The 26,144-nt window shown below is 35.6% G+C and overlaps 1 protein-coding gene across 2 annotated transcripts in view; it reads left to right on the forward strand.

The window, feature by feature from the left end:
• Positions 1-26,144, forward strand: part of KLHL1 (kelch like family member 1) — a 562,289-nt gene that overhangs the window by 431,173 nt on the left and 104,972 nt on the right. For both annotated transcript variants that reach the window (XM_005687646.3, XM_005687647.3), the window contains one exon: positions 18,960-19,184. In XM_005687646.3, the coding sequence (XP_005687703.1) occupies positions 18,960-19,184 (225 nt within the window). The remainder of the gene's footprint in view (positions 1-18,959; positions 19,185-26,144) is intronic.

The raw sequence follows: 26,144 nt of genomic DNA on the forward strand, positions 1-26,144 counted from the left end.
ATATTTATATTTTATTGGTATTTTAAGAGTAAGGGCTAGCAAAGTATGGCCTACAAGCCAAAACTAACTGACCAATTTGTTTACATGGTTTCAATTTTTACATTATAATATTTTAAAGTAATCAAAGAAGGAATAATATATTATGATTCATTTAGTGAACATTTTCATTTTGTGAAATTCAAATCACAGTGTCCATAAAGTTTAATTGAGACTCATTCATTTTGTTTATCTATTGTTTACAGCTGCTTTCACTCTATAATGCCCATATGGTTGCAACAAATAGACCCTTAGAAAAACCCACAAAGATCTGCTTTTTACTATCTGGCCTTTCATGGAAGAAAGGTTTCCAAACTCTGTTATAGAAGAAAGTAAAGCTATAGATCATATTTCTAGAACGCTTGTGGTGCCAACTGTATTATTTACTTGACCCAACTCTAATTTACTGGCACCTGGAGTGGGCAATTTTTATAATATGTTTACAATGTCCCACCATAAGCATCTTCCTGGTCAACCTGCTTAATCTGCCTAAGAACATTCTTTGAGGTACTGAGAGCAAGGTCAGACTGCCTGCTCTTTTCATAGGAAGCCCAACTCTGCAAACAAAGCTGCAGGAACCATCCGCAACTAACTGGGTATGAAAGTATGGGATTTTACTGTAATATCAATTCCAATGATCTTGGTTTTTTCTTTATATGCTCCACTTACATCTTTGTTGGTAAATTCTCTCTTCAATTATCTTTTTTTTTTTTTTTAATGGCTGTGGCTTTATCATAGTAGTCGTAGTGTAAGTCACTCAGTTCTGTCTGACTCTTTGCAACCTCATGGACTATAGCCCATTAGCCTCCTCTGTCCATGGAATTGTCCAGGCAAGAATACTGAAGTGGATTATCATTCCTTTCTCCAAAGGATCTTCTTGACCCAAGGATTGAACCCACATCTCTTGCATTGCAAGCAAATTTTTTACCATCTGAGCCATCAGGGTTTTATCATAGGAGGCATAAAAACATCCAAGGGTCTGTGCATGAATTCAGCAACAAAAATGTAGTGACCTGCAGAATTTGAAAGAGGTGAGGTGATTTGTTACTGATCACAAAGTATATCTGTTATTAAGTAGTGATTTGGGAACTGAAGAGCTAGTAGCAAAGTTTGTACTTGTTATTCATAATTTGTTATGGTAACTAAAACATGGGGGCCAAATGTTTTATTTAACTAAACCATGATAACTGAAATTTATTCATGCTAGAATTATGCAAACCTAGGATTATCTGTATTTGAGGAGATATTGCAGAATCATACTGCAGAGAAAAGGGACTAGAATGTTAGGGTAGGAGACTGAAAGGCACAAACTTATAAATAAGAAGCACTCTTTTGCTTCAGTTAAAGTCTTAGAGGCATTCTTCTCTTCTTGACACAAAGAAGTCCCATTGTACAACTTTGTCAGTAGGCAAGCAGAGGTCACTCTGGCTTAGACTAAGGCATTTTAAGAGACTTAAAAGCTTTTGAACAATATAGGAAAATATAAGCAAGGTAAAAAGACAGCCCTCAGCATGGGATAAAATTATAGCAAATGAAACAACTGACAAAGAATTAACCTCCAAAATATACAAGTAACCCATGAAATTTAATACTAGAAAAACAAACAACCTAATCAAAAAGTGAGCAGAAGACTTAAACAGATGTTTCTCCAAAGAAGACATACAGATGGGTAATAAGCAGGTGAAAAGATGCTCAATCTTGCTTATTATTAAAGAAATGCAGATAAAAATCACAACGAGATATCGCTTCACACCAGTCAGAATGGCCATCATCAAAATGTCTACAAACAATAAATGCTGGAAAGGATGTGGAGAAAAGGGAATCCTCTTGCACTGGTGGTAGGAATGTAAATTGATACAGTCACCATGGAGAACAGTATGAAGATTCCTTAAAAACTTAGAAATAAAACTACTGTAAGACCCAGCAATCTTACTACTGGGCATATACCCTGAGGAAAGCATAACTGAAAACAACACACATACCTCAGTGTTCACTACAGCATTATTTACAATAGCTAGGACATGGAAGCAACCTAGACATTCATCGACAGATGAATAGTTGTGGCAAATATACACAATGGAATATTACTCAGTTATAAAAAGGAATGCATTTAAGCAAGTGCCTAATGAGGTGGACAAACCTAGGCTTTTTATACAAAATGAAGTCAGAATGTGAAAGACAAATATTGTATATATTATATATATTGTATCCACATATATAGGGAACCTAGAAATGAAGTACTGATGAACTGATCTACAGGGAAGCAATGGAGATGCAGACATAGAGAACAGACTTTTGCATACAGTGAGAAAAGAGAAGTTGGGCTTATTTGAGAGAAAAGCATTGAAACATATATGTTACCTTGTGTAAAATAGCTAGCCAGTGGAAATTTGCTGTAGGACACAGGGAACCCAAAGAGAGGTGAGATGGGGAGGGAGATGGGAGGGAAATTTAAAGAAGAAGGGGATATATATATATATATATATATATATATATATATATACACCTATGGCTGACTCAAGTTGATAAATGGCGGAAACCATTATCATATTGTAAAGTAATTATCCTCCAATTAAAAATAAAGAAAATTTTTAAAAAGAGAGACTATACATTCAAAAGAAAGAATCAACAAAGAATTAAAAGGTAATAGTCTTTCAAATTGATATATTTTGGAGGTAAAATAGAAGGAATAAGAAAACCACATTATTACATTGTTTTGCTTATCTTATACATGGTAGCAGTGAATATCAAAGGATGCGTTATTAAAGCTATAGCAAGCATGCTGATGACATGTCAAAATCACAGCAGCAGTCTCTTCCCTCAGATTGTGACTTGACTGAGTGAACAGGGGAAAGAATTAAAACCATCCTTTATTCTAATGTTTGCATTGCCTCCTTGTTGACAACCTCCTTGCAGCCACACGTCAGTTATTGATTTTCACTTACAGCCAGGTGCATGATCAGATAGATCAACATCTTTCATATGAAGGAAAAGCAAATTTCTTAATATAACTAATAAAGATAAGATCATAAATGGAGAGAAAACATTAATTATTAACTATGAAATATAAACTTAATTTCCTTGAGTTTCCTTATTTAATCATCTTATTATTGAGCATGTTTTATGATATATCTTTAGATTTTCATATATGTAAAATTTTAAAATTATCTAACTGTAGGGATAAACCTAGAGAAGGAAATGGCAACCCACTCCAGTATTCTTGCCTAGAGAATCACATGGATAGAGAAGCCTGGTGGACTGCTGTCCATAGGGTCGCACAGAGTCGGACACGACTGAAGTGACTTAGCACGCATGCATGGATTGGAGAAGGAAATGGCAACCCACTCCAGTATTCTTACCTGGAGAATCCCAGGGACGGAGGAGCCTGGTGGGCTGCTGTCTATGGGGTTGCACAGAGTCGGACACGACTGAAGTGACTTAGCAGCAGCAGCAGGGATAAACTGATATTTTTCTCTCTATATTCAAAATACATAGCTAGATCATTTTATTCTGAATTTGTCTCATCATACTTTTCATCATTGTCAGTATTGTTGAGAGACAAAAATGGAAATTGAATAGATAGGTGGAATTAACCATCTTGACCTGATTTTTACTTCCTTGGCTTGAAATGGACAGACTGCACTATCATGGACTTTTAAAGAACAGCTTTTCATACTGAAATTCTGAAGCTGTATAATTTCTAAAGCATTTAACACAATAGTGATCATCATACAGCTTTAAGAAAATGATTCACTTGCGATTCTGTGTCAGAGAAACCTGAGCAGTTGCAGTTAGATGGGGGAAATAACTTTAAAATGCTGTATGACTTTTTCTGAAGAAAAGTAATATAATAAAAGACAGCTTATTATTTCATCTTTACCCTTTTGAGGACTGCTCTACTTGATGTCTGCCTCAATAACTCCATTCGGTCACTTTGGTTCCACTTCAGTACCTTTTATGAACTTGAAGTATATCTTTGGAGATTACCAGTTCACTGTCATCAGTTTTTAATCAAGGTGTAGAAACAACTCAAAATCACTAATAACATCGTGTCAGCCTAAACCTGGTTTTGTTTTTGTTTTTCTTAAACAAAGAATTGATTTTGGGGATAGATGTTGAATTACCAGGCTTCCCTGATATATAAGGCTCAGTTAGTAAATAATCCACCTGCAATGCAGGAGACCCCAGTTCATTCCCTAGATTGGGAAGATCGCTGGAGAAGGGATAAGCTACCCACTCCAGTATTCTTGTTACTTCCCTGGTGGCTCAGCTGGTAAAGAATCTGCCTGAAATGTGGAAGACCTGGGTTTGATCTCTGGGTTGCTAAGATCACCTGGAGAAGTGAAAGGCTACCCACCCCAGTATTCTGGCCTGGTGAATTCCATGAATTGTACACTCCATGGGGTTCCAAAGAGTTGGACGTAACTAAGAGACTTTCACTTTCACAAGAGATATTTTAAGGGGAGCATCATACTTCTCCAAGACTCTCAGGGGAAGAACTATGTAAAGTCAAGGTATCTGCTTTCATAACAATCTTTAGAGTCAGGAAAGATGCTCATGTGTTAAATTAAATCCTGTTTTTTTATGCAATTGCCAATGAGTCTACAAAGAATTTCAGCTTCTAGAAGAAATATTGGGGCTTCCCAAATGGTTCTGGTGGTTAAGTGCCTGTTTGTCAGTGCAGGAGATGCAAGAGATGTGGGTTCAATCCCTGGGTCAGGAAGATGCCCTGGAAAAGGAAATGGCTATCCACTCTAGTATTCTTGTGTGGACAATCCCATGGACAGAGGAGCCTGGCAGTCTACAGTCCATGAGGTCACAAAGGGTTCGATACAACCAAACACACACACCACAGAAGATATGTTGCATTATGACAAGAGAAGGAAGGTTCTCTCAGGTCAAAAGTGAATCACCTGTTGGTGAAGTTTTCTTTCATGGCCTCCTCTTCAGTAGAAAGAGACAAAGCTTAGTGACTAACTTGGTTATGCTGCTGCTGCTACTTGGCTATGGTCATTTCTAAAGTCTCTTCTGAGGATGGATCAGGGTTAAAATTATAAGTTAAATTCTTCAAAATTTAGTCTACTGAAAACTTTATTTTATCTTTTAGTAGTCAGAGAATTTGGGTCACTTATCTGTACATAGTGTGGGTCTTTCAAATAATATGGATTGAATAATAAATTAGCGTTTTGTGATAAAAAAGTGCCATCATAATTATAGATTCTTGAGTACTGGGTATATTATCCTGGTCAATCTCCCAGTGAATATACCGTACATAAGTGCATCCTTTTTCTAAATCAAGTATCTTTTTAGACACCCACGTGGGAATAAGCCAGTGTGTGTTTGGGTGCATTTCATATGTACCAGATCTTAATACTCCAATGTGTGGTTCTTCACTAACAAGGGGAAATAGACCTCGCAGGGCTAACTCAATTTACTTCCATGGTAAAGACTCATAGAGAATGAGAAGTAAAAGACTGAGAGATATGTAGAAGACATGTGCTTTCCTGTTCATGTGGTACTAATGTAAACCCTCAATTTGAAATGAGTAAAGATTGTAGATCACAAAGAGCCTTCAATTAAAATATCTTTATAAGGGAAGGTGCTCATTAATGAAAAAGATAAAAACGTACTTTCCAAGAGTTTATAATTTAGGTCGAGATCAGTGAAATCTCATGTGTTTTTTTTTTTTAATTTTTAATTACACTTACAAAAAGGCATTTCAGTGACTTTTGTGTCATTTGTATTATAACTAGAACCCAATTGTCCAAATAGCCATGTGTCCTTTCATTCATCAGTGCTGACATTTTCAACAAAGGTTAGAAAATTTCTAATAAGGATTATAAGGAAAGTATTTCTAAAAAGAAACTTTAAAACTTTTTTAAAAAGTTGCCTAAGAGGGCATTTTAATAACAATATAAATTACAAAAACTTGGCTAATATTAGACAAACATTAGCTATAAAAATAAATATTTAATGGAAAATTTTCAAGTAGTTTGAGTCGGTGATGCCATCCAACCATCTCATACATTTTCATCCCCTTCTCCCATCTTCAGTCTTTTCCAGAATCAGGGTCTTTTTCAAATGAGTCAGTTCTGTGAATCAGGTGGCCAAATTACTGGAGTTTCAACTTCAAAATCAGTCCTTCCAATGAATTTTGAGGACTGATTTCCTTTAGGGTGGACTGGTTGGATCTCCTTGAAGTGCAAGGGACTCTCAACAGTCTTCTCCAACACCACAGTTCGAAACCATCAATTCTTTAGCACTCAGCTTTCTTTATAGTCCAACTCTCACATCCATACATGACTGCTGGAAAACCATAGCTTTGAGTATATGGACTATTGTTGGCAAAGTAATGTCTGTTTTTTAATATGCTGTCTACATTTGTTATAGCCTTTCTTCAAGGAGCAAGTGTCTTTTAATTTCACGGCTGCAGTCACCATCTGCAGTGATTTTGGAGCCAAAAAAAAAAAAAATTCTGTCACTGTTTCCATTGTTTCTCCATTTATTTGCCATTATCTGATGGAACCAGATGCCATAATCTTCATTTCCTGAATGTTGAGTTTTAACCCAACTTTTCTACTCTCCTCTTTCACTTTCATCAAGAGGCTCTTGAACTTTTCTTCGCTTTCTGCCTTAAGGGTTGTGTCATCTGCATAGCTGAGGTTACTGATATTTCTCCTGGCAATCTTGATTCCAGCTTGTGCTTCCTCAAGCCCAGCATTTCTCATGATGTACTCTTCATATAAGTTAAATTAGCAGGGTGACGTACATATAAGTACGTCAATATAGCCTTGACATACTCCTTTCCTTGTCTGGAACCATTCTGTTATTCCATGTCCAATTCTAACTGTTGCTTCTTGACCTGCATACAGATTTTACAGAAGACAGGTCAGATGGTCTGGTATTCCCATCTATTTAAGACTTCCAAAGTTTGTTGTGATCCACACAGTCAAAGGCTTTGGCAGAGTCAATAAAGCAGAAGCAGATGTTTTTCTGGAATACTCTTGCTTTTTTGATGATCCAACAAGTGTGGGCAATTTGATCTCTGATTCCTCTGCCTTTTCTAAATCCAGCTTGAATATCTGGAAGTTCATGGTTCATGTACGGTTTAAGCCTGGCTTGAAGGGTTTTGAGCATTACTTTGCTAGTGTGTGAGATGAACGTAATAGTGTGATAGTTTGAGCATTCTTTGGCATTGCCTTTCTTTGGGAATGGAATAAAAACTGACTCTTTCGAGTCCTGTGGCTTCTGCTGAGTTTTCCAAACTTGCTGGCATATTTAGTGCAACACTTTCACAGCATCATCATTCAGGACTGGAAATGGCTCAACTGGAATTCCATCACTTCCACTAGCTTTGTGCATAGTGATAATTCCTTAAAGACCCACTTGACTTTGCATTCCAGGATGTCTGGCTCTTGGTGGGTGATCACACCATTGTGGTTATCTGTATCATGATCTTTTTTGTACAGTTCTTCTGTGTATTCTTGCCACCTCTTCTTAATATCTTCTGCTTTTCTTAGGTCCATACCATTTCTTTCCTTTACTGTGTCCATCTTTGCATGAAAAGTTCCCTTGGTATCTCTGATTTTCTTGAAGAAATCTCTAGTCTTTCCCATTCTATTGCTTTCCTCTATTTCTTTGCATTGATCACTGAGGAAGGCTTTCTTATTTGTCTTTGCTTTTCCTTCGGAACTCTGCATTCAGATGGGTGTATCTTTTCCTTTTCTCCTTGTCTTACATGTCTTTTCTTTTCTCACTATTTGTAAGGCCTCCTTAAACAACTATTTTGCCTTTTGCATTTCTTTTTCATGGTGATGGTTTTGATCACTGCCTCCTGTACAATGTTTATGCTCAGTGAACATTTATTAAGAAAATGAAAAAAAATAAAGAAATAATGTTTAATAATTTCTATTAGAACATATTTGAATCGATTTAATATCAGCCAGCATGGGAAATAGATGGGGAAACAGTGGAAACAGTGTCAGACTTTATTTTTTTGGGCTCCAAAATCACTGCAGATGGTGACTGCAGCCATGAAATTAAAAGATGCTTACTCCTTGGAAGGAAAGTTATGACCAATCTAGATAGTGTATTGAGAACCAGAGACATTACTTTGCCAACTAAGATCTGTCTAGTCAAGGCTATGGTTTTTCCTGTGGTCATGTATGGATGTGAGAGTTGGACTGTAAAGAAGGCTGAGGGCCGAAGAATTGATGCTTTTGAACTGCGGTGTTGGAGAAGACTCTTGAGAGTCCCTTGGACTGCAAGGAGATCCAACCAGTCCATTCTGAAGGAGATCAGCCCTGGGCTTTCTTTGGAAGGAATGATGCTAAAGCTGAATCGCAGGGCTGGTGTGCTGCGATTCATGGGGGCGAACGAGTCAGACACGACTGAGTGACTGAATTGAACTGAACTGTGTTTTGATGTGAATTATCAAAATTAAACGTTTTCTAAATGTTTTGGAAGTTTAATAAAATAATTTAATTTTAGAAATGCTTACGTAAACTTTAAATATGCAGGTTGTATTCATACTGCTTTTCTATTGTCTGCTAATGACATTAGCATATTTCTCTTAACATATGAAACATAAGTTACATATTTAAAGATGTTTTAATGTTTGTAATTAATGTCTTAGTTTATAAAAGCTTTGATATATCGACATTTATGCAAAAAGTTTTTGCTATTTTTTAAAATTTCGTTTCATTAAGTCTTGCTGTCAGTCTATTTTTGTTTTTAATTTGTTTATTTTTGATGTAACTATATTATTTGAGTGGTTAGTGATTATGTAGACAAAAAATTCTAAGTCTAGAGGTTTTTCCTCATGAATTATTGTTCTTAGACCCACCTAGAATTGAACATTCATCAACTATATTTTCATCTTCTAGGATGTTTAAGGTTTTAGTAGAATGTGACCAAAGGCAGCTTACCAAAAATTACCATGTCTCTGAGAAGCACACAGTAAACATGCTAGTTCTATATCGCTCTTTGCTGTGCTTTAACCCATGTCACACCTAAACCTCATTTTTCTAAAAAGAGTAAGACAAGAATCTCAATGACTTTTTCTCCAAACAATTGATTACCCCAACACTATTCATCTGAATAGTAAAATGTTTTTTTAAATAATTTGAGCAGCCACATTTATCATATTATACTCACACCTTTTAGAGTTGTTTCTGACTTTCTTTTCATGTTCATTAATATAGCCATATTATTTCATCATAAAGCCACATTTTTCTTCAGTTTTATTTATTTATTTATTTTTATACTTTACAATATTGTATTGGTTTTGCCATACATTGACATGAATCCACCATGGGTGTACATGTGTTCCCCATCCTGAACCCCCCTCCCACCTCCATCTCCATCCTATCCCTCTGTGTCATCCCAGTGCATCAGCCCCAGGCACCCTGTATCATGCATCAAACCTGGATTGGCAATTCGTTTCACATGATATTTTACATGTTTCACTGCCATTCTCCCATATCATCCTGCCCTCGCCCTCTCCCACAAAGTCCAAAAGACTGTTCTATGCATCTGTGTCTCTTTTGCTGTCTCACATACAGGGTTACTGTTACCATCTTTCTAAATTTCATAGCCACATTTTTAAATTATCTAAGGTTATACAATAGTTTTTAATATTTCATAGGCCAATTTTTCCTCAGGATTCCTTTGTATTGGAGATTGTCTCACCTTCAAAACTGTATTTCCTAATATTTGACATTTGCATGTTCAGAGAAACACAAGCACAATTTTATAAATACCTTGTACAAATATCATTATTATATAAATTGTGAGTTTAAGATAATTATGGTTTCCATAATAGCAAACTATCTCATTCAAAAGTCATATGATTCTCTCCATTCATTTAAATTAACATTATTCAATAAAGTTTTTTTTATTGTTTTTTCATCTGGAATTGGAACCTATCTTGGTGACTTCATTTTTAGATAACTTACTTTTAGTGGTGCTATTTAAATAAGTTCTGTTCTTTATACAATTTATGTGATTTTTATAAAAGGAATTGCATTCCCTTCTCCAAGGTATGTTTCCAACACAGGGATCAAACCTAATCTTCCACATTGCAGGCTGATTCTTTACCATCTGACCTACCAGAGAAGCCCCTATATATTTATATCTCTATACAACTCTTCCTCAATTTATAATTTACCTCTTGAATCCATTGTAAGTCCAAAGTATAGTAAGTTGAAAGTGCATTTAATACACTAACCTATAGAACATCAGAACTTAGCCTAGCCCACCTTAAGTGTGCTTGGTCTACCTACAATTGGGTAAAACCATCTAATGCAAAGCCTATTTCACAGTAGAGTGTTGAAATTGAATACTGTCTGAAAGTGAAAGGTAGAATGGTTGTAAGAGTTGTTTAACTTCGTGATGATTTGGCCACATATGAACTGCTTCTCACTGCCCTGCCCAGCTTCACAAGAGAGTATTGTACTTCATATTGCTGGCTCGGCAAAAGATTAAAATTCAGCCTAAGATTTCTATTGAATACATACCACTTTCACACCATCATAAACTGAAAAACTCATTAAGTCAAACCATTGAAACACAGTTGGGGACTGTCTTTATATAGCTACATGTCAGTTTCTTATCATTTTACAACTATTTATATTGGGGGACCTAGAATTCCCTTGGTTGTTTGCTTGGTACATATGAAAGTGTTATGGCGATTATGAAATGCTTGCAATGCCATCCTAAAAATTTATAAGGGATTACCTAAAAAGTAAAGACTCATTTGTCCTTGAAAGATATTTTCTCTGCAATAATACTTTTTTTTGTAAGTATAAGAATGTTTTCTTGAAGTCATATTTTTTATAAGTATGCAGATACATGAAATTTTTATTATATGAAAACTTCAAAATATATCATTTTTAATAATGATATTTTTAAAAAAGTTTAAGGTCTTAAGTATCTTTAAAAGTATCCGATGCTTTAAATTTTTTCCAAAATGCTTCTTAATATTTATTGTTTTCTATAAAAATGTATATATATATATATATATATATATATATATATCTGACTAATTTAACCTTTCCAAAAGTTTGATGGCATCAGGATACATTACTTATTATTGGGCCATGATGTTCTTTGGTCATTATATAATATATTTTGCTGTAATAGCCATAAATGCTTGTTCTGAGTTAAAACAATGCATTTTTTCCCTGGTTATTCCTTCACTATCAGCTATTTGTATTTTCAACTGTGTTAGACCATTTTGATTTGCAGGTTTGTAAAAAGTATTGAAAATCAGGTAACTAAGCTTGTGCTCTCTCTGCTCAATCATGTCCAACTCTTTATGACCCTATTGACTATAGCCCACCAAGCTCCACTATCCATGGCATTATTCAGCAAGGGTACTGGAGAGAGTCTGCCATTTCCTCCTCCAGGGAATCTTCCCTGACACAGGGATGGAAACTGTTTCTTCTGAGTTTCTCATGGCAGGTGGATTCTTTTTCACTGAAACATTGCAGAAGCCCTATTACTAAGCGTATTAATATTATATTAAAATTACAGTGTGGGCTTCCCAGGTGGCTCTAGTGGTAAAGAACTCACCTGCTAAAGCAGGAGATGCAAGAGACCTGGATTGGGTCCCTGGGTAGGGAAGATCCCTTGGAGGAGTAAATGGTAAACCCACTCCAGTATTCTTGCCTGCAAAATCCCAAGGAGAGAGAAGCCTGGTGGGCTAGAGTCCATGGAGTCACAAAGAGTCATACATGACTGAAGCAACTTAGCAGGCACACAGTTATAGTAAAAACGCTCTGTGATACCTGAAGTCCTTTCTATTGAGTTGAATGAAAATCTTTAACTTCTTTATATTTTATGACATCTATTTTGTCTTTAGAAAACTCCTATACTTTTATTCTGTGCAGTGTTCAAGATAAGTATCATTGCTAAATATTTGAATTATAGATATGAAATAAACCATTTGTAATTTAAAATCACATTTGACTGTATGTATGAACAATTCCAAAGATACCTAGAACCACACTTTATTGAGCACTTTTTCTCAATTTTATATTTTAAGAAAGGAGTTTGCTGTTTGTTTTGTCATGAGAAAAACACTTTTGTGTTTGTATTGTATCTAATATCTTCTAGTTATGTTATTGAAGTTGAAAAAATATACATTTAAAATGCAAATTAAAATAAACTATACTCTATTACTGCTGTAACACATTGACATAAATACTTTTTAAAACAAGTACCAACTTTTAGCTCACAGTGGGTCACAGGTCCAGGAAGGCATATCTGGTTTTTCTGCTCAAGATCTCAAAAGGCTAGAAAGCAAGGTGCTGGCAAGGCTGTGTTCTCATCTGAAGCTGGAAGCCATCTTCCAATGTCATACAGATTACTAAATGAGAGTTTACAAAAATAGGCTGCTATTTGGCCTGCAGTCACATATTTTAAAGTTGTGCCTCCACTTTGCAGGCATTTGAAATAACCAGCGATGGTTTCATAATCAGAGGAACCCCAGAGTAAATATGTCTTAAAATAAAATTTCCTTTTTAATTTCTTCCAAATGCATTACTAACCAACACTTCCTGTGCTTAGTTGCTCAGTCGTGTCTGACTCTTTGCAACCCCACAAGGCTCCTCTGTTCATGAGGATTCTCCAGGCAAGAATAATGGTGTGGGTTGCCATGCCTTGCCCTTCTCCAGGGGATCTTCACAATCCAGAGATCGAACATAGCAGTTCACTCTTATACATGTTCTGTTTTTAATTTATGTAATGACAAACATTGTCTTTACTTTAAGGAATGACACAAGGTAATATTGCTTAGATAGAATGGCTTCATCCTTCCTCTGACTCAGGAAACCATTAAGGGGAAACATAAAAGGAAACAACAGGACTCAAAAGAAAAAAAAAAAGTTGATAAATTTTTACAAGTATAACACAAGAAGTTTATACAGACAACTAATGACATATGTTGGTGAGAAAATTCCTTACAGAATATTATTATTAATAACTTTCATTAAAAAAGAACAGGCACATTTTTAACTTCATGACCATTACAAAATGGATAAAATATTTATATTACATGCTGACTAACTGAGGAAATAATTTATTGACTACTAACTTCCCGACCCAGGAATTGAACCTGAGTCTCCCGCATTGCAGGCAGACACTTTACCATCTGAGCCACCGAGGAAGCTTATAGTAAACTCTACAAATCAAGAAATACTTGTTTTATATTACTAAAATTTCTTTCTTTTTTTTTTTTTTTTTGACTAATTAAAACTGAAGAGTAGAGTGAACATAGACTTTGGTTTCTGAGGTAGGAAAATAATGCCTCCCAAAGATATCTATGAGACTTCCTTACAGCTCAGATGGTAAAGAATCTGCCTGCAATTCAGGAGACCTGGATTTGATCCTTGGGTCAGGAAGATCCTCTAGAGAAGGGAATAACAATCCACTCCAGTATTCTTCCCTAGAGAGTCCCATGGACAGAGAAGCCTGGCGGGCTCCAGTCTGTGAAATCTCAGACTCAGACACAACTGAGTGACTAACATTTATGTATGTATGTAAAGATGTCTAAAACTTAATCCTCAGGATATGAGTATGTTAGTTTACATAGCAAGTGCAGGAAAGGGGCTGGTTGTGAAGGGAATTAAGGTTGCTAATTAGCTGACCTTAGATTTTTCTACATTAACTCAAATTAAATTGGGGTGAGCCTATTATAATCACAAGAATTATTGTCAGAGAAACACTATGTTGCAGGACCTGAAGATCAAAGGAGAGGTCACAAAGAAGATGTGAGACCTAAGCACCGCTTCACTAGAGCCTCCTGAAAGAAAGAACCCCCAACACCTTGATTTTAACACAAGATCTAATTTGAACGCCTGAACTTCAGAACTAAGAGATAATGTGTGTTTGTTAGGCTGCTAATTTGAGATAATTTTTTACAATAGCCATAGTAAATTTAAACAACTTTAAAATTTTACATAATGAATACAGGGATGCATTCCTATTTCTGATGAAGTTCAGTTCAGTTCAGTTCAGTTGCTCAGTCGTGTCTGACTCTTTGCGACCCCATGAATTGAAGAATGCCAGTGAACAGTGAGCTTCCTGATGTTCAAGCTGGTTTTAGAAAAGGCAGAGGAACCAGAGATCAAATTGCCAACATCCATTGGATCATGGAAAAAGCAAGAGAGTTCCAGAAAAATATCTATTTCTGCTTTATTGACTAGGCCAAAGCCTTTGACTGTGTGGATCACAATAAATTGTGGAAAATTCTGAAAGAGATGGGAATACCAGACCACCTGACCTGCCCCTTGAGAAATCTGTATGCAGGTCAGGAAGAAAAAGTTACAACTGGACAGGGAACAACAGACTGGTTCCAAATAGGAAAGGGAGTATGTCAAGGTTGTATATTGTCACCTTGATTATTTAACTTATATGCAGAGTTCAGTTCAGTTCAATTCAGTAGCTCAGTCGTGTCCAACTTTTGTGACCCCATGAATTGCAACACGCCAGGTCTCCCTGTTCATCACCATCTCCCAGAGTTCACTCAGACTCACGACCATCGGTACATGATGCCATCCCACCATCTCATCCTCAGTCGTCCCCTTCTCCTCCTGCCCCCAATTGCTCCTAGCATCAAAGTCTTTTCCAATGAGTCAACTCTTCGCATGAGGAGTCCAAAGTACTGGAGTTTCAGCTTTAGCATCATTCCTTCCAAAGAAATCCCAGGGTTGATCTCCTTCAGAATGGACTGTTTGGATCTCCTTGCAGTCCAAGGGACTCTCAAGAGTCTTCTCCAACACCGCAGTTCAAAAGCATCAATTCTTCGGCGCTCAGCCTTCTTCACAGTCCAACTCTCACATCCATACATGACCACAGGAAAAACCATAGCCTTGACTAGACGGACCTTAGTCAGCAAAGTAATGTCTCTGCTTTTGAATATGCTATCTAGGTTGGTCATAACTTTTCTTCCAAGGAGTAAGCGTCTTTTAATTTCATGGCTACAGTCACCATCTGCAGTGATTTTGGAGTCCCCCAAAATAAAGTCTGACACTGTTTCCACTGTTTCCCCATCTATTTCCTATGAAGTGATGGGACCGGATGCCATGATCTTCATTTTCTGAATGTTGAGCTTTAAGGCAACTTTTTCACTCTCCTCTTTAACTTTCATCAAGAGGCTTTTTAGCTCCTCTTCACTTTCTGCCATAAGGGTGGTGTCATCTGCATATCTGAGGTCATTGATATTTCTCCCTGCAATCTTGATTCCAGCTTGTGTTTCTTCCAGTCCAGCGTTTCTCATGATGTACTCTGCATAGAAGTTAAATAAGCAGGGTGACAATATACAGCCTTGACATAGTCCTTTTCCTATTTGGAACGAGTCAGTGGTTCCATGTCCAGTTCTAAATGTTGCTTCCTGACGTGCATACAGATTTCTCAAGAGGCAGGTTAGGTGGTCTGGTATTCCCATCTCTTTCAGAATTTCCTTCAGTTTATTGTGATCCACACAGTAGAGTACATCATGAGAAATGCTGGACTGGAAGAAACACAAGCTGGAATCAAGATTGCCGGGAGAAATAACAATAACCTCAGATATGCAGATGACACCACCCTTATGGGAGAAAGTGAAGAGGATCTAAAAAGCCTCTTGATGAAAGTTAAAGAGGAGAGTGAAAAAGTTGCCTTAAAGCTCAACATTCAGAAAACGAAGATCATGGCATCCAGGCCCATCACTTCATAGGAAATAGATGGGGAAACAGTGGAAACAGTGTCAGACTTTATTTTTTTGGACTGTAAAATCACTGCAGATGGTGACTGCAGCCATGAAATTAAAAGACGCTTACTCCTTGGAAGAAAATTTATGACCAACCTAGATAGCATATTCAAAATCAGAGACATTACTTTGCCAACTAAGTTCCATTTAGTCAAGGCTATGGTTTTTCCCGTGGTCATGTATGGATGTGAGAGTTGGACTCTGAAGAAGGCTTAGCACTGAAGAATTGATGCTTTTGCACTGTGATGTTGGAGAAGACTCTTGAGAGTCCCTTGGTCTGCAAGGAAATCCAACCAGTCCATTCGGAAGGAGATCAACCCTGGGATTTCTTTGGAAGGACTGATGCTAAAGCTGAAACTCCAGTACTTTGGCCACCTCATGCGAAGATTTGACTCATTGGAAAAGACTCTGATGCTGGGAGGGATTGGGGACAGGAGGAGAAGGGGACGACAGAGGATGAGATGCCTGGATGGCATCACTGACTTGATGCACATGAGTCTGAGTGAACTCCGGGAGTTGATGATAGACAGGGAGGCCTGGCGTGCTGCGATTCATGGGGTCGCAAATAGTCGGACATGACTGAGTGACTGAACTGAACTGAACTGAGGCCTCCCTGTCCATCACCAACTCCCAAAGCTCAGTCAAACTCACATCCATCGAGTCGGTGATGCCATCCAGTCATCTCATCTTCTGTCTTCCCCTTCTCCTCCTGCCCGCAATCCCTCCCAGCATTAGAGTCTTTTCCAGTGAGTCAACTCTTTGCATTAGGTGGCCAAAGTACTGGAGTTTCAGCTTTAGCACCATTCCTTCCAAAGCAATCCCAGTGCTGATCTCCTTCAGAATGGACTTGTTGGATCTCCTTGCAGTCCAAGGGACTCTCAAGAGTCTTCTCCAACACCACAGTTCAAAAGCATCAGTTCTTCGGTGCTCAGCTTTATTCACAGTCCAACTCTCACATCCATACATGACTAGTGGAAAACCCATTGCCTTGACTAGACAGACCCTTGTTGGCAAAGTAATGTCTCTGCTTTTGAATACTTACTTTAGAATAAAAATATATAGGTCACCTTTGAAAACTGTAGCTAGAGAAAAAACACTGTAAGAATTAAAAATCCTGCCATGTGTTGAGGTTTAAGACATACCTAGTTTGCTTGAATGATACTTTGAATCTCAAATCAAGTTCTCAATTTTCCCTTTGAATAGCATCATCTTTGGTTGTTCAGAGGCCATTGACTTCACATATTTTCAATGATTTTTCTCTTAGAAAGACGACTATACTTTAGATTCCCTGCAGAAAATTTGATCAAGGTTTTGGAGATTAAGAAAATCATTGTTCATGCCTTTATTTCCTTGTGTACCTAGATCTGCAAAATATGGGTTTCTTTGCAGTGGATTAATTACAATTAGGTTGCACTGTTTCTTCTGTCATGATTTGTCAAGAGTTAGTCATAAGAGAGAGGCATTTGCATATAACATACAACTCAGTTTTGAGACATTCATGGCATTCCCATGCTATTAACCTTTGATAATTCAGATGATCTTGAAATTGTTTAAAACTTTAGTTCACCTTGGGATTTCAATTTTTATGTATTTGAATAAAATTTTATTATAAAACATAAAGAATCCACCTACAATGCAGGAGATCTAGGTTCAATCCCTGGGCTAGGAATATCCCCTGGAAAAGGGAAAAGGCTACCCACTCCAGTATTCTGGCCTGGAGAATTCCAAGTCTGTATAGTCCATGGGGTCACAAAGAGTCGGACACAACTGAGAGACTTTCACTTTCATAATAATTACATTAAGCATAAAATAAGCAGATTTATTTCAATAATATTTTATGTTAACAAACTGTATCAAATGACTTTCATGAATGTTAAAGTTCATTTTTACTCTAACAATGTTAATAGTACTATAATACTTCATATTTAGCTGCGTGAAACTCAGCTCATGTATTTAACAACATCAGAAAGCCAAATTTAATTCATTCTAGCTCAGTATTTATATTATTACTGCTTTGTCACTTTTGAATAAAAATTGAGCATAAATTACACCATTTTTACTTCAATTAGTAGAATTTTTCCTGCCAAGTTGTATATATTTGTTTAGTTCATTGCTTATTAGGTTCTATGAGTAAATGAGACCGCTGAAGAATGTCTTCCCTAGTTTGCAAACTTGTAATATATTACAAGTAAAATAATTTTTAGTTCATAAGTTAAAGTACACAAAATATTGACTTGTAAATGTAGGGATATTTAATCATTAAAGATGCAACATTGATAAATATGAGTCTAAAGATTATGATGAAACACTGAAGCAAGATCAGTTTTTACTGACTTAAACATTTGTGAATTAGCTCAAAGTAGATACTTTTAATGTGAAATGTTTAACTGGATCCCTTAAAATATATGTCACCAATGATTAAGCCTATTCTTTCAATTTCAATCTTACTAGTCAGATTCACTGCATTTCTCAAACTTATACATTAAAAAGCTTTTAGGGAAGATAAGCTATTTTATTTAGATTATAACATAATTGATAAGGATAAGAGATCATTTCATGTCTCTAAATTCTATTGTTATTCCCTGGATGCATTTTATTAAAAATAAGGTTTTTTTGTTTATTTTTTTTAAAGCGCAGCTAACATTTGTTTGTGTTATCTTAAAGCTCACTTTTAAAACCTTCGTTATTTAAGACATAAGACAAATTTTAAAGCAATTTGGCAAAGAATCTGCTAAATTAACCTCTCTTCACTCTCAGAAATTATACAGATAGCATGTGTAACTTAGTTATTTAAAAGGACTTTAATATATTTCCTTTTTAGGCTAGGCTTATATTGCATTTTTTATAGCAAATAATGATAAAAGGAAGCCATAAAATGTACAGAACTGTCATGCTAAATAATGATTCCATTGAGTCAGTAGTTTAACATGAGATCATTATATAATTCAAATAAGCTGAACATTTGTGTCTACTTTAATCATTAATGTCTTCTCTGCCAAGAAGAGAAAATAAGGTACTTAAATTAACACTCCCTTTGTTTTCTTGCCATATTTTTCATCAAGAAAAGTGAATGCGATAAGAATGTTTTCATATCCCAATTTGTGCAGTGTCTCGGGAAGATTCTTTTTTGGATTTATAGTGAACAGTGACTCTTTGATTTATGTTTTATCAGGAGCTACAACCATAGAGAAATATGACCTCAGAACAAATTTGTGGATCCAGGCAGGGATGATGAATGGCAGGAGATTGCAGTTTGGTGTGGCTGTTATTGATGACAAACTCTTTGTAATTGGAGGTCGAGATGGCTTGAAGACATTGAACACTGTTGAATGTTACAACCCCAAAACCAAGACTTGGACTGTTTTACCACCAATGTCAACACATAGACATGGTCTAGGTAAGATTCTTCTTTATTGATATCATTTTTGGAAAGTATTTTATTGAAAGTAAGAAAGTGGAAGAAAGTGAAGTTGCTCAGCCATGTCCATCTCTTTGTGACCCCATGGACAGTAGCCTGAACCAGGCTCCTCTATCCATGGGATTTTCTAGGCAAGAGTACTGGAGTGGGTTGCCATTGCCTCCTCCAGAGAATCTTCCTGACCCAGGGATTGAACTCAGGTCTCCCACATTATAGACAGACGTTTTACTGTCTGAGCCACCAGGGAAAGTAAGAATGTGTGTTCAAATATAGTATTATTTTGATCAATTATCATTAACTTGAGGTAAGTTGTGAACTAATTTGGAACATATATATGTATATATATTGATGTATATATGTGTTGATATATATATATCTATATGAACATATATATAGATGGATAGATTCTTGACATTTTTCTATATTGATCAATGTTCATTAAACTGTTAAAAGAGTGATGTTAAATATACCAAGATGAAATATCCTTGGTTTCCATCAATGGATGAATGGAAAAAGAAAATGTGATACATATACATGATGAAATATTGTTCAGCCATGAAGAATAATGAAATCTTGCCATTTGCAACAACATAGATGGGCTTTGAGGGAATTATCCCTAGTGAAATAAGTTAGATGGAGAAAAATAACCATATGGCCTCACTTACATGTGGAATCTGAAAAAAAAAAAAAAAATCATGGATTTAGAGCAAAGATTGGTTGTTGCCTGAGGCAGTGTTTTGACAGTGGGTGAAATGGGTGAAGGAACTCAACATTAAAAATTTCCAGTTATAAAATGAGTAAGTCATGGGGATATAATGTACAGCATGGTGACTATAATTAATAATATTGTATTGCATATTTGAAAGTAGTAGGAGAATAGATCTTGAAAGTTCTCATTACATGGGGAAAAACTGCAACCATGTCAAGGTGGATGTTAACTGAACTACTGTGGTGATCATTCTGCAAAATATATAAACATTGAATCATTATTTGTACAGGAAACTAATGTGCTGTATTAATTTTACTTCATTTTCTTATATAAAATAAAAGCAAGGACTTGTAAAAAATATACCTAGATGAGTAGACCTCAAGTTATTCTCAGCTTTCAAAATTTGATACTCATACAGCATGTAACATTCATCTACTATGAAGAGAAAATGCACAACTATCATGGAAAGACCAGAGTAATACAATGTGGAAGAAATAACAGTTAATGTGAACTGAGAAAGCAATTAATGTGGTTTTCTCTAGCATTAGTGAATAGTCAAATCTTTGCATTTAATTGTTGCCATCTTGAAAGCCCATGGGGAGAGAGCAAAACAGATTTAGGAAAACAATGACTCATCAATAGGCACTAGAAATCAATATAATAGGATTTAACTGATCTCCAGTAGGGAGTAACCTGGAGATGGGGTGAACTGTATTTGGATTCAGAAGTTCTAGGTGTGAGTTTTCAATCTATCATGGGATATTGGCTTGATTTGGGGCCAACAGATAAACTATGAGCCTTCATTTCTTCATTTGCCACCAATTCAAGGTTATGAATTAGATTAAAATTGGATGACGATAATGAATGTGAAATCACTTGTAAATTATAAAGTCCTCAACAAATATTTGAAAAAGAGTAATATAATATAGATCCTGAATTTGTGTTTCTCATCCTGTGGATTGTAAAAAGTCCTAGTAACTTTTTGAAGACCTGAAAGATGTCAGATAGTTGGCTAAGTACAGTTAGAAATATACATTAGAAAGGTATTGAGGTCTAATTGCAAATTTACTGATCCAGACTTTTATAGGAAAGCAAAATCATAGAGCATTTAAAAAACAAAAATTAATGGTAGTTTAAGGTCTTCAGCACTACAATATAATTCATATCTGCCATCATCTAAGACAAACTTTAAAAATAGCTCTGAATTAAAACAACTTGCCTTTTTGTTCTGATTTACCTCCACTTCGATCAGTTTTCTGATTTTTATTTTATTTGCCATTGTTGGTAAATATCTTGCTTTGTGATATGCAGTGAGATTACAATATTGCCCATGTATCTCATATTAAACTCCAAGTGGCAAGAAGCTAAAGTAAAATTTTAATATAAAATAAAAACTCAAAATAATTTAGTTGGTCTATATAGCTTTCCCCCACCTAGATTTGTTTAAAAAAAAATCCTTACATGATTATATTAGAAAGCCACATGAGTTCTTTGGTTGTTAAAGTTGAAGATGTCAAAACATTCATAGATATCAAAAACATTTCATAGATATCAATAAATGAAGACTGATTCTTCTGCTGGATAAAATAGCAAATAAAACTGTATTCATGTTAAGTCTGTAATATCAGGGAGTAATGCATCTCTTTAGGGAATGAAGCTAATTAAGACCACAATTGCCTCAACATGCTGAGTTTTTATTTTAGCATTTTATCTGTGAAACACATAGTTCTATAAATCATATCTTCTTTCCCACAACATTTGTTTTGTATAAAATTGAATAAGTCACTCTCACAATACACTATTTGCAAATAAGTAGTTTTAGGAAAAATTGATAAAATAGTAATATAGCTTTGTTGATTATGGATTTTCTATATGCCATGCTTTGTGTTGTATGTTAAATATATGATAGGATTTGCTTTTGTTTGTTTAGTTTTCAACTGAGATAAAGTTAAGTGTTAAAGTGTAAAATTGACTATTTTTGAGTCTATTCACAGAGTGTGTAGTCATCACCACTATTAAACTCCAAAATATTTTTATCATCCTAAAAAGAAACTCTGTAATCAATAGCAGTCACTCACCATTGTCCCATCTGCCTGGCCCCCTTAGCAAAAATTAAACTATTTTCTGTCCTGGTGAAATTGCCAACTCAAGATAATTCATCTAAATAGAATCATATAATGTGTGGTTTTCTGATTTGCTTCCACTTTTTGGTTATTTTGAATAAAACTAAAATGAACATCCATGTATGTATTTTTGTATGAATATATATGTTAAATTCTGTGGGATATGTACATATGAGAAAAGTTGTTGAATTACACGGTAGCTCCATTTTTAAATTTTGGAAGAACTGCCAAGCTATTTTCCAGAATGGCTGTCCCATTTTCCATCTCCTCAGCAAAATATGAGGGTGCCAATTTTTCCATATCCTTGACAACACTTGTTACTGTTTATTCTTTTTCTATTATAATGATCACAATGTATCTCATGATTTTATAAAAATTTCTCTACTGAGTAATTTTGAGAAATATTTCATGAGCTTATTGACCATTTGTACCTTCTCTGGATAAATATGTATAACTTTTGTTCAGGTTATTTTTTCTTTTATCGTTCACTTTATATTCTATATATGAGTTTTCTATCAGATATAATACTGCAAATATTTCATCCCATTCTATGGGTTCTAACTTAACTTTTTGATAGGACCCTTTGAAGCACAAAAACTATTGACTTACTAAAGTTAAATTTATTTTCTTTTCTTCTGTTTCTTCTGCTTTCGGTGGAGTATAAGAGAAAATATTGTCTAATTGATGATCATAAAATTTATGCTAATACTTTAGAAATTTTATACTTTTGGGTCTTAAATTTAAAAACATAATCTATTGTTAATATGATGTGAGCTAATAGTTCAAAATCATTTTTGCATGTTGTTTCACTGTTCTTTGTTGAAAAAAACTCTTTCTTTTCCATTGAGTTATCTTGGTGCATCATCAAAAATGTATTGGCCATAAATATGAAGATTTATTTATAGACACTCAGTTCTACTCAATTAAAAACCCTGCCTATACTGACACCAATACCACACTGCCTTGATTACTGTAGCTCTGTAATAAGATTTGACACTGGATAATTTCAGCCCTCTGACTTCTACAGGACTGTTTATTTTTTTTTTTTAATTTTTATTTTTACTTTATTTTACTTTACAATACTGTATTGGTTTTGGCATACATTGACATGAATCCACCACGGGTGTACATGAGCTCCCAAACATGAACCCCCCCTCACACCTCCCAGCCCACATCATTCTTCTGGATCATCCCCATGCACCAGCCCCAAGCATCCTGCATCCTGCATCCTGCATCCTGCATCAAACATAGACTGGTGATTCTTTTCTTACATGATAGTATACATGTTTCAATGCCATTCTCCCAAATCATCCCACCCTCTCCCTCTCCCTCAGAGTCCAAAAGTCCATTCTACACATCTGTGACTCTTTTGCTATCTTGCATACAGTGTCATCATTACCATCTTTCTAAATTCCATATATATGTGTTAGTATACTGTATTGGTGTTTTTCTTTCTGGCTTACTTCCAGGACATTGAAACAACCTAGATGTCCATGCAGGACTGTTTAATAGCCACATATCTGTTATTGTCATACAAATTGCATATTTATACATTATACATCCATTTCAATACAGTTCTAAAATTATTACTTTATGCATATGTCTTTATAATGACAGGAGAAAATAAAGTGCTATAAATTATTAAAAATACAGTTATTACCTTAATAGAGTTCTTTACTCTTCTTGTGAATTTACGTTGCTATCTAGAAATGTCTACACCTGACCCAAAGGACCCCTTTCAGGGAAGATCTATTAGCAACAAATTCCCTTTATGTTTTGTTTATTTATTTTTTAAAATTTTAATATATGATCATTTCTCCTTTATTTTTAAAGGACATAAAATTCTTAATAGTCTTTTTATGTTAACACTTTGAATATGCCATACCATGTCTTCTGGTTTCCTTGATGAGAAATGAACTGCTAATCTTTTTGAGAATCCCTTGTGCCTGATAAGTTGCTACTCTTTTGCTACTTATAAGATTCTCACTTTGACTTTTAACAGTTTGTGATATGCCTATGTGTGCCTAGTTTTGAGTTCATCTTACTTACAGGTTCTTGAACCCAGCTATCTCCCAGCTCAGCTGAGCTCCTGATAAGGCAGAGTTGTAAACTGACCACTGAAGTGTTGAAGGATTGTCCCAACATGAACGCTGAGCCCCTAAGCAAAGTCAAATTTTCTTTCTCCTTTCCTCATAAACGTCTTGGCAGAAGTGCCTGAAGACGACCTCTTGCCAAGACTCAGACATGGGTACCTTAGGATGAAAGGTGGTTGGGAGAGAAAGGCAAATATGTGAAGATCATGATCAGCTAGATAATCTGAGTCCTTTACTGCAACTTTCTTGAAAGTTTGCAGTACTTTGGTTTTACATCAAGATTGGTGTTGGGATAATAGCTTTCCCCTATGAGACCTGCCAGGTAAAGCCTTTGTAATAGCTTATGATCAGGTTTAAAACATCATAAGTAGATTTTTAGAAAGAGCTAGATTCTTCATGACTTATCTTTCATTCCTGCTTACACAAATTCTAAAAGTCAGATAGAGATAAAAACTTATTACCTTCACAGATTTTACCTGTGCATGTGCACATGACCTTTAAGAGTACCAGGAATATGTCAATCTTTTCAAATTTCTCCATGGACATCCTTTCCCCAGTTATTCTGTTGTTGTTGTGTTTGTTTGTTTCTTTGTTTGTTTTCAGCTTCTTGTTTGCTTTAACTGTTTTCACCACCTCAGGCTGCATTGACATTAAGTAATTGCCATTGATTTTTTTTTTCCTTGACACACATTCTGGAGCATTCTCAGTAAGAAGAAGCCTTAATCAGGTGAAACAAGAAACTCTTGCAAGTGTAGGTTTCCAGAGAACTACCAGACCCGTCAGAATAATAGCAATTTCCTAAGAATGAGACTTCTGAGGACTCTCCAAAATCTGTCCAGAGCCCTCCATTAGCTGATATGCTTTTAGATTTCATCACTACCTTGATCATGAGGTTGTTCGTTTTCAAGATTACTGCACAGTTAGGGAAAAGGTGCTTGGAATAAAACCATAGAGCTCATTATTCTTATGTAAATTAAGCTGTTTTTATTTTTTCTTGAATAAATCTCTTCAAATATTTAATATTTTTATTTCACCTTCAGAGTTCTGATTTTGAAACATTTTGTCAGTGTTCTCATTATACTTTTATTTTGTCATTGCTGCAGATGTCAACAATAGAGATGGTTTTTATGTGGGTACAATAAAAAAAGAACTGGCTAATCCATAAGAAGAGGAGTCTTTTGAAAACATAATTGCTACTAAAATTTTACAGATGTCTTATACGGTCTAGCCATCAGCACAGGAAAACATTTTATTTTATTTCATTTTTTTTATTTTTTTTAAATCTTTTCCATCTTTATTTTTGTCAGTTTTAAAATAAGAATATATGTACCCATACAGAGAGTTATGAACATTGAATGAGATAGGCTTAGTGCCTAGTTCCGGGCTTAACAAATTTACTTTTCCTTTGTTCTTTTTTTTTTTTTTTAGTTTTTTATTTTTAAATTTAAAAATCTTTAATTCTTACATGCGTTCCCAAACATGAACCCCCCACCCACCTCCCTCCCCATAACATCTCTCTGGGTCATCCCCATGCACCAGCCCCAAGCATGCTGTATCCTGCGTCAGACATAGACTGGCGATTCAATTCTTACATGATAGTATACATGTTAGAATGCCATTCTCCCAAATCATCCCACCCTCTCTCTCTCCCTCTGAGTCCAAAAGTCTGTTATACACAGCTGTGTCTTTTTTCCTGTCTTGCATACAGGGTCGTCATTGCCATCTTCCTTAATTCCATATATATGTGTTAGTATACTGTATTGGTGTTTTTCTTTCTGTCTTACTTCACTCTGTATAATCGGCTCCAGTTTCATCCATCTCATCAGAACTGATTCAAATGAATTCTTTTTAACGGCTGAGTAATACTCCATTGTGTATATGTACCACAGCTTTCTTATCCATTCATCTGCTGATGGACATCTAGGTTGTTTCCATGTCCCGGCTATTATAAACAGTGCTGCGATGAACATTGGGGTACATGTGTCTCTTTCAATTCTGGTTTCCTCAGTGTGTA

The sequence above is a fragment of the Capra hircus genome, chromosome 12, assembly GCF_001704415.2.
Source record: "Capra hircus breed San Clemente chromosome 12, ASM170441v1, whole genome shotgun sequence".
NCBI lineage: Eukaryota > Metazoa > Chordata > Mammalia > Artiodactyla > Bovidae > Capra > Capra hircus.